The sequence below is a fragment of the Nicotiana tabacum genome, chromosome 8, assembly GCF_000715075.1.
Source record: "Nicotiana tabacum cultivar K326 chromosome 8, ASM71507v2, whole genome shotgun sequence".
Classification (NCBI taxonomy): domain Eukaryota; kingdom Viridiplantae; phylum Streptophyta; class Magnoliopsida; order Solanales; family Solanaceae; genus Nicotiana; species Nicotiana tabacum.
In genome coordinates this window covers 50647991-50666915 of record NC_134087.1, presented here as the reverse complement: position 1 = coordinate 50666915, position 18925 = coordinate 50647991, and the positions used below count along the sequence as shown (strand labels likewise).

Sequence of the window (18925 nt, the reverse complement as noted above, 5' to 3'; positions counted from 1 at the left end):
ATGTGCCACCTATATATGAATTTGATGACTAAGCCTCACATGCTACTCACTTTTAACACACTTTATACATCTTACCATCATGGTCATGTGGTACCTTGTATGTCACTAGTCCATAAACGGGGTATTATAGCTTGGACCGTATTTCATCTCAAAATGTCAAACTTCAATAAAACTCATTTCCTTCGATTTGCTTACCCTCTCAATTTCACGAATTTGCTCATCACTTGTTTGAAATAGCATAATGCTTATAATCTCAAAATAATCTCATTCCCGAACTTACATCGATTAACTTACGACGAAACTTTAACATACAAAAATGCGAGATGTAACATCTCATTTCCGAGCTTCCATCAATTTACTTATGGTGTACTTTCACGTATGAAAATATGGGGTGTAACAAACCATTTTTATTTTTTTTAGCCTTAAATCGTACACATTATATGTATAACTTTCCAAAAGCTTTAACTTAGCCCATATGCCATTTCAATATTTATTCTTCTTACATCATAAGGATCCATTCAATCATAAGTTAACTGTTCTCTTTTTTTGGGCTCATATAGAGTTGCTTTGAGCTCATTCTTGGAAATTCTCAATTTTCATCATTTCAAAAGAACAAAATAAGACATACCTCGACTAGACAAACTCAAGGTTATCATTCCACTTCATTTTTTTCTAACAAACTATATTGCTTCTTATAACATCCAAGATTACGTCTTTTGTGCATCTCATGCCTTAATATTTTCAGACTTACCCACTTATGTTCACATACTTTATCCTCGCATACCTTGGTATTCATCATTAGAGATTGAATTTTATTTGTATCACATTCATCATCTAGAGGAACTCAAGGTTGTCATGTCCATCTTTTACATATGGCTTGCTTCATCTATCCTCAACTCGTACACACACATGGCATTTTTTATCACTTCTATTACATATGACACCATCATGACGAAAACCTATAATGCTTAGGGGCAACCCGGTCTCTAGTAGAATTAAGGGTCATCTGTCTCGTCATGTAACATTTCCTTTTCTGATGATCAAGAAAGATTTTTTTCCTTGGAAGATGTCTTTAGTCATTATTGACACTGTCTTAACTATGCACTCCTTCTTATGAGTCATACTATGTTCGCCACAAACTTGACTGATTCACATTCACTTCAATTAGGTCTATATCACTTTTCTATATCTTGTCATAATAATTTAAGATACAGCCTCTTCATTTATAGTATTTCTTTTAACGAGCCATTAGTATTCAACCGATTATTCTTATTCACCATAGTTATATGTCCTGGTTGTATCAGTTTCAATATGTTCTCAACCTTAGTTCACTTTGGACAATCCGGCACTTTTTGGCTACTTGCCAATAGTTTGTATTAAAACTTGAACCTTGAGTTTTGTGCTCGTCACTTCTATATCATCCACGATAGGTAATTGATACGATCGAGAATACTGACTCTCACTTCGGGTACAACCGCAAGATCTAGAGTGAGAAGAAAGTGAAACTCCCTATATGTCATTGTAACTTCCTCAATATAAGTGTGGTCAGCAACACAATGATAAGAGGGACTCTACTTGACACGGGTCCATAGACTTCCTAGGACTCGACTTAGAACCTAGTGCTCTGATACCAAGTTTCCCATGACCCAAATGTACATGATCGACACTCGGCACACTACCCGACCCAAGCGAACCAACCCATATGTCAATACCAAGTTTAATTGCGGAGGCCAATTGAAAGTCTTGTATATTTTCAAATCAAGTCACAAAATATTTCTCATTTCCAAAATCATACATGAAAATTTTCATATAAATGATATAATCAAATTAAATAATTATTTCTTTATGTATGACGCCCAAAATCCTATTTTTACAATCCAATACAAATATCTTCATCATACCTCAGAAAGAGAATCATCCTAACCATGTCTACACATTACATGTCATACCTCATCCTGAAATACATAAAGAAAGCGGGACCCTAAAGAGCGCCCCCTAAGGGCTAAGTACACTACCATGATACTCAATAAGTCTCATAGACTCTCACTAACTTAAGTTCTTGGGACAAACTTTATAAAAATAATGTACCAATATTTAAAATGGTAAGTAATTTCATCCATTCATGATCTTTATCATTTTAAAATAAAAGGAAAGTGAAATATAACTCACGATATAAACTTTTAAAACATTTATATCCATTTAAGTTTTTGAATAAAATCATACAAAATCATTTCATTTGCATTAAGTCATTGAAATTACTTTCGGCTTCTTAGGCCTAAACATAACAAAATTACTCTTTACTTTTCATTAAGAGCACTATACCGACACTGACCTAAGAATAAGGTCAAGTAGGTGATCAACTAACGGCAAGTATCATATACTCTACTTGCTCAGGTCGTCTCATCGTAGTGCCTCACAAATCGACTCAGCTATGCTAATATAGCACATTTGCCCCACTTAGGGGACTTATCCCACAAACCTTGCCTTACCCTTAGAATGTGTCCCTACACTGGCACGTGTCGTTTTATGGTAACAAACTTAACATTCGAACCAATCTCGGTGGTCTCCACTAGTAACTACCAAAATATTTGACATTCCAAAAATAGATTCATAGCATAGTAGCCTCAAAGGATCTATTTTTATCATAGCATTAATAAAAAATCTAATTCAAAAATTAAATAAACAACCTTTTACATGTTAAAGTCTTTAGCAAGTTAACATCAATCTTTAAAAGGATACCACAAGTGCGATTCTATTTATCAATTTTCAAAAGAAATACTTTCAAATGAACTTATCTTTAGCACTCAAATATATATACTCTTATCAATACATAAATTTTGATAAAAACTTATAACATTTACCTTAAGTATTATTTTGCCAACAACATTTAAAATAAAATTTTATAAAACAACATGACACTACATATCAATAAAATATTTTAGTACATGGAGACATCCGCACTTGTTTGTCACCCCAAACACGAAAGCACATTTGCAAACAACTTAAGCATTAACTTGAAACATGCTTTTTGAGAAAATCCCTCAAGAAGAGTAAGTTCTAATCAACTTACCTTGCTTTCTCTTTATTAACATTTTGTCACGACCCCAGTTCGCCCTTCGTGAACTATCGTGACAGCACCTAGTCTCTACGACTAGGTAAGCCTAACAATTTACGGGAAAAGGAAACAACAGGTAATAACTAATAGGAACTACGGATAAACATAATAAAAATGTTTAAGATGCCGCTCGTCATATACAAATACACACTCTCAACTAAAAACATCTTCCAAAATCCAGAATCTCATGAAATCACAAGCTATGGATACTACATAGTGCTCTAGCTCCAGAATGTCTAAATCAAAGTAAATACAGAAGGGCTGTAACTATAAGAGAGAATGGAGAGGGACTCCTCGGTCTGCGAACGCGGTAGATATATCTCGAAGTCTCTGAAGAATCGCTTCGCCTCAAGGATTGTAGGGCTGAGCCGAAGAATCTGGATCTACACATGAAAAACATGCGCAGGAAGGGCATGAGTATACCACAACGGTATTCAGTAAGTGCCAAGCCTAACCTTGGTCGGGTAGTGACGAGTAAAGTCAAGGCCCTACTGATTATAGATGAGAAACAAGGTAAAATAGTATAGAATACAACAATATAATTAAAGTGATGACAGTCTATAACGAATAAATACAAAGAAAGAATCTAACTCAGTACACAAAAATAACAACAGGGGATCTCTCGTGATACCATCCCGTAGTCCCAAACATAAATGTGCAAGGGAAACTCCCGGAATACCAAATCCGTAGTCCCAAAGTAAATATCCAGTACGGGGAATCTACCAGGTGTTATCCCGTTTTCCCAATCATAAATGTGTAGGGGGATCTACCGGAATACCGATCCGTAGTCCCAAAGTAAACAAGCAGGGGGATCTCCCGGGATATCGTCCCGTAGACCCAAAGTAAACACACAACAGCAACACGAAAAATATTCAGTTAAATCAAATTTCATACCGAGGTAAAATAGGTATTTCTAACCTAGCATGCTACACAAAATTCAAATAAAGCAGTTTGAACAAGTAAGGCAATTAAATCACTTGGACATGCTTCCCTAAACTAAGAGTAGGGTTAAATTGCAGGTAATGTACAACAAGGAAGAGAAACACAATTATAGTTACTTAATGAAAACAGAATTTTCAACAATTAGCTCATGTACGCACTCGTTACCTCACGTACAAGGCATTTCATATATCAATAATACCAAATCCTAAGGGGGGTTCCCCCACACAAGGTTAGGCAAGCTACTTACCTCGAACCAGCTCAATCAACTCGAAATCACATTCTTGCCACGAGTACTCGACTCCAAATGGCCCAAATCTGTTCAAATCAATTGCATAATGTAAATATAACTTCAAGTAAATAATTCCACTAATTAATTCGAAGCTAACACGCGAAATTTAAAAAATTGCCCAAAAAGTCCCCCGGGCCCATGTCTCGGAATCGGGTAAAAGTTACAGATTATGAACCCCCATTCACTCACGAGTTTACTCTTACCAAAATTATCCAAATCCGATGTCAAATTCTAAATCAAAACTCTTAGTTGAAGAACTCTCTTCCATTTTTCCCAATTTTTCACCCCAAATTTGAAATTAAATAATAAAATTAATGATAGATTAGTGGGATATAACCAAAATCAAGTGTAGAATCATTACCCAATTGATATCTCTGAAAATCCCCCAAAATTTCGTTCAAATCCGAGCTCCCAAACTCTAGTTTTGATAAAAATGGCTAAACTCTCGATTTTGAAATTTTATAATCTGCCCAGATGATTCTTTATTCGCGAACGCGGAAGGCCCATCACATTCGCGAAGCATAACTTCGATTGGCCCAGAATTCCTTTATCGCGAATGCGGTAGCAACTCTCTCCCTCCTACGCGAACGCGGGACCTTCTTCGCGAACGCGTAGGCATATGACTTCTCAGCTTTGTGAATGCGGGACCAACATCGCGAACACGAAGCATTAAGCTTCCACCTGCCCCAGATCCTCTTCGCGAACGTGAAGAAGGAGACCAGAACTGGAGACCTGCTGCAATTTCTGCAATTTTCCTCTTGAGTCTAAAGGTCCGTTAACCACCTGAAACTCACCTGAGCCCCCCGGGACCTTATTCAAACTCACCAACCAATCCTAAAACATCATATGAACTTAGTCCAACCCCCAAATCACATCAAACAATGCTAAAACCACGAATCGCTCTCCAATCCAAGCCTAAGGATTCCCAAAACATCCAAATTCCATTTTCGATCAAAAAGTCTATCAAACCTCGTCCGAATGACCTGAAATTTGCACGCATGTCACAATCAACACTATAGAGCTACTCCAACTTCCGGAATTTTATTCTGACCCCGATATCAAAATTTTACTACCGAACCGAAAACTTCAAGAATTCAACTTTCGGCATTTCAAGACTAAATAAGCTATGGACCTCCAAAACACAATCTGAACACGCCTCTAAGCCCAAAATCACCCATGGAGTAAACGGAACCGATTGAATTCCATTCCGAGGCTGTCTTCACACTGCTCCGACTACAGTCCAAATTTTAAAGGTTAAACTCTCTTTTAGGGACTAAGTGTCCCAAAACACTCTGAAACTCAAAACAAATCATCTCGGAAATTCAAAATAACAGAAACAAACACGGAGAAAGTAGTTAATAGGGGATCGGAGCATTAATTCTTAAAACAACCGGCCGAGTCGTTAGATCTTTCCCCTCTTAAAACATTCGTTCGTCTTCGAACGAGCATAGATACATACCTGAAGTGGTGAAAAGATGAGGGTAACGGCTGCGCATATCCTGCTCGGTCTCTCAGGTCGCCTCCTTGACTGGTTATCCCCGCCACTAAACCTTCACTGATGCAATATTCTTTGACCTCAGCTTCCGAACCTGTCTGTCCAATATTGCAACTGGCTCCTCAACATAAGATAGATCCTTGTCCAGCTGGACTGAACTAAAATCTAAAACGTATGACGGATCGCCGTGATACTTCCGGAGCATCGAAACATGAAATATCGGATGAACTCCTGCCAAGCTGGGAGGTAAGGCAAGCTCATTAGCAACCTCCCCAACACGTCTCAATATCTCAAAAGGACCAATAAACCTCAGACTCAACTTTCCTTTCTTCCCAAATCTTATAACGCCCTTCATAGGCAAAACTCGAAGTAGAACCCGCTCTCCAACCATATAGAAAACATCACGAACCTTCCAGTCTGCGTAACTCTTCTGTCTGGACTGGGCTGTATGGAGTCTATCCTGAATTACCTTAACCTTCTCCAACGCATCCTGAACCAAGTCTGTGCCCAATAATCTAGCCTCACCTGGCTCAAACTAATCCACTGGGGATCTACATCTCCTACCATACAAGGCCTCATACGGTGCTGTCTGAATGCTGGACTGATTGTTGTTGTTGTAGGTAAACTCCGCCAGTGGAAAGAACTAATCCGAAGAACCTCCAAACTCCATCACACACGCATGGAGCATATCCTCAAGAATCTGAATAGTGCGCTCGGATTCTCCGTCCGTCTTAGGATGAAATGTTGTGCTCAACTCCACCCGGGTACCTAACTCATGTTGTACGGCCCTCCAGAACCGTGATGTGAACTGAGTACCTCTGTTTGAAATAATGGAAACTGGAATACCATGTAGGCGAACAATTTCTCGGATATAAGTCTCTGCCAACCGCTCTGAAGAATAGGTAGTACACATAGGAATGAAGTGCACAGACTTGATCAGTTGATCCACAATCACCCAAATGGCATCGAACTTTCTCAAAGTCCGTGGGAGCTGTTGATACCCAATTTTTCCTTATATATTTTCAATATGAAAAATAACTTCAAAATATCATATATATGCATATTTAAGCATATCCAAGTGTTTTATTATTTTTCCATAATTTTTAATGGTTTTTAAACCAATTTATTTCCCTTTTTTATCCATAAAAACCCAATAATTATTTTCAAAATTATTATTTTGGTAATTCATTTAATTGACTTTTATATTTATGCTAAAATATAGCTAATGTAATTTTTGCATATTTTTACAAATTTATTTAGTATTTTTAAGCTAAATTGTATATAATTGCAATACTAGCCCTTTTAAGATTCAATTGTGTTCTATATTCACAAAATTAAGTCATGTATTTTTAAATTGTTAATTATATATTATAAAACATTTTAGTTCTTTTAATTTGTTTCCAAAAATTAATTTACTATCCTTTATAATTTTAAAAAGGAAAAATTAGCTATTTAAATAATAGCCCAATTGCATTTCAATTGTAGCCTAAATCTGACCCCAAATTAAACCCAATTTCCCGGCCCAATTCCATTTTAAACCCCACCCCTAACCCAATTTAAATGACCCAACCTGGATTTCCCACCTAACCATTTTAATCCTAACCGTTGATCATTTAGATCAACGACCACTGTCCTCCCTTTCCATAATTAAACCCAAAAGACCTCTTACCGTACTTCATTTTTCACCAAACGCCGCCTCTGAATCCCCTCTTCTCTCAATTCTCTCTGAAACCTCACATGAACCCTAGCTGCCACCATCTCATCCCACCCTAATCCGCCTTAACCCCTGCCTAATCCATGGCCTCTCGTGGCTATTGAAGATGTGTATCAGCCTCTTATGGCTCCTGGGTGTTTGTTTCTGTTGTTTCATGGATAGACCTCGAAGGGATCTGGTCCAATCCTTGCTCGACTTTTGTTCATGGTCTTTCTCCAGCCATCCATGACCTCTCTCCGGCCATTCTTGGCCTTTCAAGGCAGATCCTTGACTTTCCTAGTTAGATCGGTAACTTTCAAGTTCTTTTTCACCTTTTTTAGGTTTTCCGAAACCCTAATCTTCTAGATTTTCTTTCATATCTACCTTAGATCTGTACTTACTATGAATTTCTTAAGTGTTTTCTCAAATGTTCTTCAACTTTTCTTTCAAAACTACTCTTCATTCTTCGGCGATTAGGATTTTCCTTTAAGTTTTTCAAAAAGATTTCTTCTCTGATTTTAATATTGCTTGTGATTTTGCTATGTTTAAAACGATTTGCTCATGTTGTTCTTATATCTATTTCAGCATGTTAAAAAACCCTAGTTCCTTTTAGTCTTATTCGAGTTCTGAAACGGTTTGTTTAAATGTGTACTTGTTCTTTGTTCCTGACTCTCTTTTCCTTGTTTAACTTGTTTGATTTTGAGTTCTTATCATCTGTAAAACTTGATTACTGTCGAAGCCCTAATTTCTTAAAAGGTTTTCCTCACTTGATACTGTGAGACCTTTATTTGTTTCTGATTCTCTTTACCTGTTGTTATGTTTTCTTCACTGTTGATTCTACGTGACTACTTGACCTATGTGACTACTGTGCTCCGAATATTTTCTTACTGTTGAATCCTAGCTTACCCTGTTGCTACTGTATGCCTGTGTTATCTCTTTTGCCAAGGTGTTTGGCCTCGCATGTCTGATGCTTCTATTATTTATATACTGAAGTACAGAATCATGTTTCTTCCTTGATTGACCTTGATCTTGTGACTGATTGCAAAAGCTTTTCTTTTATGAGCCCTAATCTCACTCACTTGTTTAAATTAATTAATTCCTTTCCTTTACTCTTATGTTTTACCTTGTTGAATCCTTTCCAAAAATAAGCCTATTTTGTAATTAGACTTGATTATTTATTTCATACTTTTACTGCCCCCTTATATGGCAATAAGGAATCTATCCCCAAATTGATTTCTTTCCTTAATTAAACCTGCTACTACCCGTTGAACAGTGATTCCTTAATTAATGGGAATCACTTGTGGTAATTGATTCTGACTTGTGATTGTTTCCATGTTTGTGTTAAAACTTTACTTATTACCTTATTTTTCACTCATTTTCAAAACTATAAATACTCACCCCTCTTCTTTCAAAGACACGAATAATTTGAGTTAAAAACACACACTCACACTCAAAAACTCTCTCTTTCTTTACTATTACTTGTGCTATTGCTTTGTCTAGCCGGCTGAAAGCCAAAGCTAGACTGTGGAATCTTGCCTGCTTTACCTTTCTGCACTTTGTTTCTCTACTGGTATGTCCTAGTTAATTTTCAAGAATCAACAACAACATGTTTCTTTAATTGTTCCAACTTCTCATGCTTGTCTACTTTTGCTTATGTTTCTGCAATCAAGTTACATTACTAGCATGTTGAAATGTGTTCCATTCCCCTTTTAAATTAATGCTCTCCAATGTGTATGAATTCCAAACCCCACATCCCCACTATATGTTTGTGTTCTCTGGCTAGTTTGTGGGCATGCCAGCATCATCTATTTCTGTGCATGACCAAACCTGACCCTTTCTGGGGTCATATGCTTCACACAATGTATTCCCAAAACCCTTAACCCCTTTGTATAATTGCTGATCCGCTCCCACTTCCACTTCAAAATCTCTATCTGCTGAAGCAACCCACCCGGTCTCTGGTCTCATACTTTACCTGCTGACAATTGAGACACCGAGCTACAAACCCAACTATATCCTTCTTCATCCGCCTCCACCTATAGTGTTACCTTAAATCCCGGTATATCTTCACGGCACCCGAATGAATGGAATACCGCAAACTATGGGCCTCCTATAGAATCAACTCCCAAAGCCCATCAACATTGGGTAAACATAACCGACCATGCATCCTCAATACCCCATCATCACCAATAGTCACATCTCTGGCATCACCGTGCAGAACCTTTTCTTTGAGGACGAGCAAATGAGGGTCATCATACTGACGCTCCCTGATACGATCAAATAAGGAAGACCGAGAGACCACGCAAGCTAGAACCCGACCGGCCTACGAAAGATCCAATCTCACAAACTGGCTGGCTAAGGCCTGAACATCCATTGCCATGGGCCTTTCCACTGCTGTAAATAAGTCAAACTCTCTGCCCGGGGACTCGACGTATCTGCCACCACATTGGCCTTGCCCGGGTGATACAAGATAGTGATATCATAGTCCCTCAGCAGCTCTAACCACCTCCTCTAGCACAAATTATGGTCCTTTTGATTGAACATGTGCTGCAAACTCCGGTGATCAGTATAGATCTCACAAGGAGCACCGTACAAATAATGACCCCAGATATTTAATGTGTGGACAATAGCAGCTAACTCGAGATCCTGGACAGGATAATTCTTCTCATGTACCTTCAACTGTCTGGATGCGTAGGCAATCACCCTACCGTCCTGCATCAATACTGCTCCAAGGCCAATCCTCGAGGCATCATAATAGACAATATAAGACCCCGAACTTTAGGCAATTTCAAAATTGGGGTTGTAGTCAAAGCTGTCTTGAGCTTCTGGAAGCTCGCCTCACACTCTTCTGTCCACTGGAACATAGCACCCTTCTGGGTCAGTCTGGTCATAGGTTCTGCAATAGATGAAAATCCATTAACAAATCGACGATAATAACCCGCCAAGCTAAGAAAACTGCGGATCTCTGTAGCTGAGCATGGTTTGGGCCAACTCTGCACTGCTTCCACTTTCTTAGAATCCACCTATATACCCTCACTCAATACCACGTGGCACACGAATGGCACAAAATCCAACCAAAACTCACATTTCAAGAATTTTGCATATAACTTATTTTCCCTCAAAGTATGAAGCACTGTCCTCAGGTACTGCTCATGATCCTCCCAACTCCGGGAGTATACCAGAATATCATCAATAAAGACAATGATGAACGAGTCAATATATGACTGGAACACACTATGCATCAAATGCATGAATGCTGATGGCACATTGGCCAGCCCAAACGACATAACAAGGAACTCGTAATGACCATACCGAGTCCTGAAAGCAGTCTTCGGGATATCTGGCTCCCGAATTTTCAACTGATGGTAACCTGTATGCAAGTCAATCTTAGAAAATACTCGTGCACCCTATAACTGGTCAAACAGATCAATACGAGGCAAAAGATACCGGTTCTTCACTGTAACTTTGTTCAACTAGCGATAATCAATGCACATATGCATAAAACCATTATTTTTCTTCTCAAACAAGACAGGAGCACCCCAAGGTGATACACTGAGTCGAATAAAACCCTTATCAAGCAATTCCTGCAACTAATCCTTCAACTCAGGAGGGGCCATACGATACGGAGGAATAGAAATGCGCTGAGTTCCCGGCAACAGATCAATGCCAAAATTAATATCTTTGTCGGGTGGCATACCCGAAAGACCAGCTGGAAACACATTAGGGAAGTCCCGTACTACTGGGACTTAATCAACTGTAGGGGTATCAACACTAAAATCTCTCACATAGTCCAGATACGCGTCACACCCCTTCTCAACCATTCGCTGAGCTTTAAGGAAAGAAATAACTCTATTGGGAGTGTGATCTAAAGTAACCCTCTACTCTACTCGCGGTATACCTGGCATAGCCAGCGTCACGATTTTGGCATGTCAATAAAGAATAGCATAATGGGGCGACAACCAATCCATGCCCAAGATAACATCGAAATCTACCATGTTGAGCAATAATAAATTGGCTCTAGTCTCAAAACCACTAAGGGCAACCAAACACGACTAATAAACGCGGTCCACAACAAGGGATCACACACAGGAGTAGAAACATAAACAGGGGAACTCAAAGAATCCCGAGATACACCCAAATGCGGGGCAAAATAAGAAGACACATAAGAATAAGTGGAGCATGGATCGAATAGAACCGATGCATCTATATGATAAACCAGGACAATACCTGTGATGATAGAATCAGAGGCAACAACCTCGGTACGGGCAGGAAGGGCATAATATCTGGCCTGCCCTCCCCTCTAGGGCGACCTCTACCTCTAGCTGGCTGAGCAGGTGGGGTAGCAACTGGTGCTGGAACCATAACCTGGGAACTCTCCGGGGCATGCTTTGGCTGAGGAGGTTGTGGAGGTGCACCCCTCCTAAGTTTGGGGCAATCCCTCACCATATGGCGTGTGTCGCCACACTCAAAACAAGCTCTAGGAGGATGTGGTGGTTGTGACTGGCTCGGGCCAGGTCTGCTGGACTGACTACTAAAAGCACCCCGTGTAGGAGGCACACTAGATACCGGAGGTGCATAATAAGGCTCCTAAGGTCTAGGAGGAGCTAGAATACCACTGGCTGCTGGAAGAGCTGAATGAATAGAGCGACTCATATAACCCCTACCCTAACGAATTGCAGTTGGAGCACGGGCACAAGAATAATGGCCCGAATCTCGAGACTTCTTGGCCTCTCTCTCTTCTCTATCCTGAGAATGCATACCCTCCACTCTCCTAGCAATGCTCACTACCTGTTGATAAGAAATATTCATCTCCAACTCACGAGCCATGCTAGACCTAATGCAAACCGTCGAACCCTCTCATGAACTGTAGCAACCAAAGCTGGTGCATGCCTAGCCAAGTCAGTTAAACGGATACCATACTCCGAAACAGTCATAGTTTCCTGGCGCAAATTCTCAAACTCTACGCGACATTCGTCCCTGAGGCTCTGAGGGACAAACTCTCTCAGGAACATATCTGAAAACTAAGTCCAAGTAAGGGATGCTGCCTCAACTGGACTGTCCAACTCAAAAGTGCGCCACTACTGGTAAGCGGCTCCTCGAAGCTAGAAGGCAGTGAAATATACCCCACTCGATCCCGATATACCCATAGTGCGGAGGATACGGTGACACTCCTCTAGAAATCTCAGGGCATCATCCGATGCTAAACCACTGAATACAGGAGGCTTATACTTCTTGAACCTCTCAAGCCTCCGTTGCTCATCCTCTGAAGTCACTGCCTTGTCCTCGAGCTTATCTAGAACTATAGGCGGTACCGGTATAACCTCTAGGATCTGATCAACCTGGACTCATTGCTCAGTAGTGCGGGCAGCGGGAGTTTGTGCTCCTCCCCCAACCTGGGATGTGGCTGCAGTAAGGGAATCGGCTCGTCCTGAGTTAGAGTGATGTACATGCTCACGAACTGTGCAAGAGTCTCCTGAAGAGCTGGAATAGTAGTAGTAGTAGGCGTATCAGGTGCCTGGACTCTGGTTGGAGATGCCGGTAGCTCCTCTATGGCCGCTCGCGCGGGTGCTCTGGCTGTACCACGGGCGCGTCCTCGGCCTCTACCCGGCCCCGACCTCTGATAGATCTGGCAGGGGGCGCAGGTGACTAGTCATCTCTGGTAGCACGTGTCCTTACCATCTGTGAGAGAATAGAAGATAGAAGTTTAGAATTATGATATCAAAATCTCACACGATAAGGAAATCAAATGAAGTGAAATTTTCCTAACAATTACATAGCCTCTCATAGATAAGTACAGACGTCTCTGTACCGATCCGCGAGACTCTAATAAACCAGCTTGTGATTCATCACTACTATGAACCTAGAGCTCTAATACCAACTTGTCACGATCCTAGTTCGCCCTCCGTGAACTATCGTGATGACACCTAGTCTCTACGACTAGGTAAGCCTAACAATTTGCGGAAAAAGGAAACAACAGATAAAAACTAATAGGAACTGCGGATAAATATAATAAAAACATTTAAGATGTCGCTCGGCATATACAAATACACACTCTCAACTAAAAAGATCTCCCAAAACCCGGAATCTCATGAAATCACAAGCTATGGATACTACGTAGTGCTCTAACTCCAGAATGTCTAAATCAAAGTAAATACAGAAGGGCTGTAACTACAAGAGAGAATGGAGAGGGACTCTTCGATCTATGGACGCGGCAGATATACCTCGAGGTCTCTGAAGAATCGCATCGCCTCAAGGATGGTAGGGCTGAGCCGAAGAACCTGGATCTGTACATAAAAAACATGCGCAGGAAGGGCATGAGTACAACACAACAGTACTCAGTAAGTGTCAAGCCTAACCACGGTTGGGTAGTGACGAGGAAAGTCAGGGCCCTACTGATTATAGATGAGAAACAAGGTAAAATAATATAGAATACGACAATATAATTAAAGTAATGACAGTCTATAACGAATAAAAGCACAGAAAGAATCTAACTCAATACACAAAAATAGCAACAACGGATCTTCCGGGATACCGTCCCGTAGTCCCAAACGTAAATGTGCAAGGGAAACTCCCGGAATACCAAATCCGTAGTCCCAAAGTAAATATTCAGTATGGGGAATCTACCAGGTGTTGTCCCATAGTCCCAATCATAAATGTGCAGGGGGATCTACCGGAATATCGATCCGTAGTCCCAAAGTAAACAAGCAGGGGGATCTCCCGGGATATCGTCCCGTAGTCCCAAAGTAAACACATAGCAGCAACACGAAGAATATTCAGTTAAATCAAATTTCATACCGAGATAAAATAGGTATTTCTAACCTAGCATGCTTCACAGAATTCAAATAAAGCAGTTTGAACAAGTAAGGCAATTAAATCACTTGGACATACTTCCCTAAACTAATAGTAGACTTAAATTGCAAGTAATGTACAATAAGGAAGAGAAATAGAATTATAGTTATATAATGAAAACAGGATTTTCAACAATTAGCTCATATACGCACTCGTCACCTCACGTACAAGGCATTTCATATATCAATAATATCAAATCCTAAGGGGAGTTCCCCCACACAAGGTTAGACAAGCTACTTACCTCGAACCAGCTCAATCAACTTGAAATTACGTTCTTGAAACGAGTACTCGACTCCAAATTGACCAAATCTATTCAAATCAATTGCATAATATAAATATAACTTCAAGTAACTAATTTCACTAATTAATTCGAAGCTAACACGCGAAATTAAAAAAATTGCCCAAAAAGTACCCGGGCCCATGTCTCGGAATTGGGTAAAAGTTACGGATTATGAACCCCCATTCACTCACGAGTTTACTCTTACCAAAATTATCCAAATCCGATGTCAAATTCTAAATCAAAACTCTTAGTTGAAGAACTCTCTTCCATTTTTCCCAATTTTTCACCCCAAATTTGAAATTAAATAATAAAATTAATGATAGATTAGTGGGATATAACCAAAATCAAGTGTAGAATCATTACCCAATTGATATCTCTGAAAATCCCCCAAAATTTCGTTCAAATCCGAGCTCCCAAACTCTAGTTTTGATAAAAATGGCTAAACTCTCGATTTTGAAATTTTATAATCTGCCCAGATGATTCTTTATTCGCGAACGCGGAAGGCCCATCACATTCGCGAAGCATAACTTCGATTGGCCCAGAATTCCTTTATCGCGAACGCGGTAGCAACTCTCTCCCTCCTACGCGAACGCGGGACCTTTTTCGTGAACGCGGGACCTTTTTCGCGAACGCATAGGCATATGACTTCTCAACTTCGCGAACGCGGGACCACTATCAAGAACGCGAAGCATTAAGCTTCCACCTGCCCCAGCTCCTCTTTACGAACGCGAGAACCCACCCGCGAACGCGAAGAAGGAAACTAGAACTGGAGACCTGCTGCAATTTCTGTAGTTTTCCTCTTGAGTCTAAAGGTCCGTTAAGCACCCGAAACTCACTCGAGGCCCCCAGGACCTCAACCAAACATACCAACCAATCCTAAAACATCATATGAACTTCGTCCAACCCCCAAATCTCATCAAACAACGCTAAAACCACGAACCGCTCTCCAATCCAAGCCTAAGGATTCCCAAAACTTCCAAATTCCGTTTTCGATAAAAAAGTCTATCAAACCTCGTCCGAATGACCTGAAATTTTGCACGCACGTCACATTCAACTTTACGGAACTACTCCAACTTTCAAAATTTTATTCCGACCCCGATATCAAAATCTCACTACCGAACCGGAAACTTCAAGAATTCAACTTTCGGCATTCCAAGCCTAAATAAGCTACGAACCTCCAAAACACAATCCGAACATGCCCCTAAGCCCGAAATCACCCAACGGAGCTAACGAAACCAACGTAATTCCATTCCGAGGCCGTCTTCACACTGCTCCGACTATGATCCAAATTCTAAAGCTTAAACTCTCTTTTGTGGACTAAGTATCCCAAAACATTCCGAAACTCAAAATAAATCATCCCGACAATTCAAAATAGCAGAAACAAACACGGGAAAAGCAGTTAATTGGGGATCGGGGCGTTAATTCTTAAAACGGCCGACCGGGTCATTACACATTTACAAGCTTTCATTTCTCTTCCATTGTTCCATTATTGATTAAAATGCTCAAACATCACCAACAAGTCGATATCTACAATTAGATATCCTAATTACATTAAAATATAACCTAATATATTGATCAATATCCCTTTATGGATCATAAGTTGGCTACAAATCTCCAACAACTCAAATCACCCAATAGATTCACATGGTAGCCTGTTCAACTTCATTCTTATAATTTAATACCCATTCGAAGTCATTAATGATACTATATCAATTTTTAATACCACCAAATTACTATTGTCTTCCTTAATCAACACTTGCAAAATATACAATTCGGGTGATTACTTAGTTGATCACTTCTAACTTTTGCTAACAAATAATTCCATAGGTTCATTGTATTTATCAGTTTCATTTCCAAGAATACTATTCATTTTCTCTCTCATTTTCTCAAAAGTACTATTCATGCCATAAACTAGAGTTTTATAATCCAATTTTTCAACCATTAAAACTTGTAACAAATGCTACGAATACTTCTAACTACTTATAATAAATGTGTTTGAAGCATTAGAATTACCTCTAGTAGATCAATCTTGAAAAATCAGTATGGTTATTTTTCTGTTCTTGAAGATTTGATGATGAAATCTAGTATATGTATGTAAGAATGATATTAGAACTCATGTATATTGAGTAAGAATCAACCCAACAAATCATTAACAACTTACCTTAGTTGGTTGGACTTGATTGGAGCTTAAAATCACCTCTTGACCTCAAGAACCCTAACCCCAAAAGCTCAAAATAGTTTCCCTCCCCGACCTTGTACTTATAAGCCCAAATTTCTAGGTTTCGGACGCTGGCCCGGAGGCTTCGCGTTCCCAGTTCACTCCTCCTCCATGCCCGGACGCAATGGCAGTACTTCACTGCCATCCTTTGGTGATTTGATCATAACTTCTTGTAGGAATGTCCAAATGGCGAACGATTTGAAGAATTGGAAACTGGACTCTGGTTAACTCACGGGCAAATAATATTATTAATTAACACTCGCATACAAATAAATATAATTAGCACACGTCAGACCTCTTAATGGCCTTATAACATTTTGAAACTTTTTATAGGGCGCTACAATCATATACCAACGATATGAGGAATAAACTTATAATATTACTAAGAAAAAATAGTGTACAAAGTGAATTATTATATAAAAAAGCAGGGTAAATGATAAAATATAATTTAATTAATAATAAGGAATGACAAGATGAGAGAAAAAGCAAGGTAACGATGCTACCACACCAAATTCGTCGTTCCATAAAGTGGCGCTTTTCATCGCTACGTAACGACAGATATATAACAATATGATACAATAAAATTTAAAAAACAATCAAAATAAATATTATATTTAAAATAAACGTAAGATACAATATAATATGCAACAATCTTGTTTTTAGTAAAAATCTTAACTCTTGCGGATTGTATTACTTTATACCATCACAATTTTTTGAAAGGAGAGCAATTCTCAAAATACTTTTGGCCGAGAGTTAGTATAGTTCCATTTATCATATTTCATGGAGTACTTTTTTTCTTTTTTCCTGCAAAACGTGATCCGGAAAACACATTTTAAATTCAAGCAAAAAAATTTATACCATTTCACACATAATTAGCGCTTGAGTGTGAAAACTGAAATAGACAGCAGTGACTCAGAGAATTAGAATTCAGCTCATGACACTTGGTTTCGAAATGTATGCTCGTGTCACCGAATGTTAAAACGAATTAACGTTATCACAAAACAAATATTGCCACATTTTAAAAATTAGAGCTTTCCTATTTGATAAAGTCGCCTGCAAATATTTCAAAATGCCATAGCCAGCTCAATTTCAGTCTGTAGAAGAAACGTTACGTGTCAATCAACGAACACCTCTTTGTCATGCAAATTCAAAACACTCAACACGTAACACCCTTCTATCTGTCAAGTTACAACCATGCAAATCCCCATCTACTTCTTCACTCTATATTACCTCTATCTCTCCTCTCTGCTTTCCCACTCTTCATCTATATCCTCTGTTTTCTCTCCACTAAAAACTCCATATAGCCATTTCTATCTCTTTTCATTAATTCTCACAAGAGAAAAGAAGAATGCAGATTCAACCCCGCCCTGAGCAGCAGCTCTCTCGTCAGGTGGCCAAGACCACCACTGCTGTCACTGTGGGTGGCTCACTCATGGTGCTCTCCAGCTTAACGCTGGCGGCCACCGTTATCGGCCTAGCTGTGGCTACCCCTTTGCTGGTGATATTCAGTCCTGTTCTTGTACCAGCTGTGATAACCGTTGGGTTGATCCTTGCGGGGTTCTTGGCTACTGGTGGTTTTGGAGCCACTGCTTCCTTTGTTTTCTACTGGATGTACAGATACGTCACAGGGAAGCATCCGATCGGCGCTTCCAAGATTGATTATGCGAGGGATAAAATTGCGCATGCAGCATATGATGTGAAGGAGAAGGCGGAGCAATTGGGACATCAAGCAGGGCAACAGATTAAGGGTTGAGAGGGGCTTAGATGAGTTTAATTTTCTTATGCATGCATGTGCACCTTTTAATTGTTTGTTAATCGGTTTTTGTGTGAGAATGTGAGTCTCGTGTTTGTTGGATAGGGAAATGTTGTTGGATTTTGTGGTAGCTGTTACTGGTTCTGTATCAAGATTTACTTTCACTTAATGAGTCTGTTCTTTGTTTTACCCAAATTTCGTTGTCTCTGATTTTGGTTGAACCCTAATCTTTTTAGTTCCGTGGTACATTCGCCATTTTCCCCTCAGAACACATACGTTGTAACGAAACCTTGA

The 18925-nt window shown here is 39.6% G+C and overlaps 1 protein-coding gene across 1 annotated transcript; it reads left to right on the top strand.

The window, feature by feature from the left end:
- The first annotated feature begins 18113 nt into the window (after positions 1-18113).
- On the top strand, positions 18114-18826 carry LOC107786198 (oleosin Cor a 13-like). Its single transcript, XM_016607646.2, has one exon. It carries the CDS (start codon positions 18227-18229, stop codon positions 18629-18631), a length of 405 nt encoding a protein of 134 aa, XP_016463132.1. The 5' UTR covers positions 18114-18226; the 3' UTR covers positions 18632-18826.
- The last annotated feature ends 99 nt before the right edge of the window (positions 18827-18925 follow it).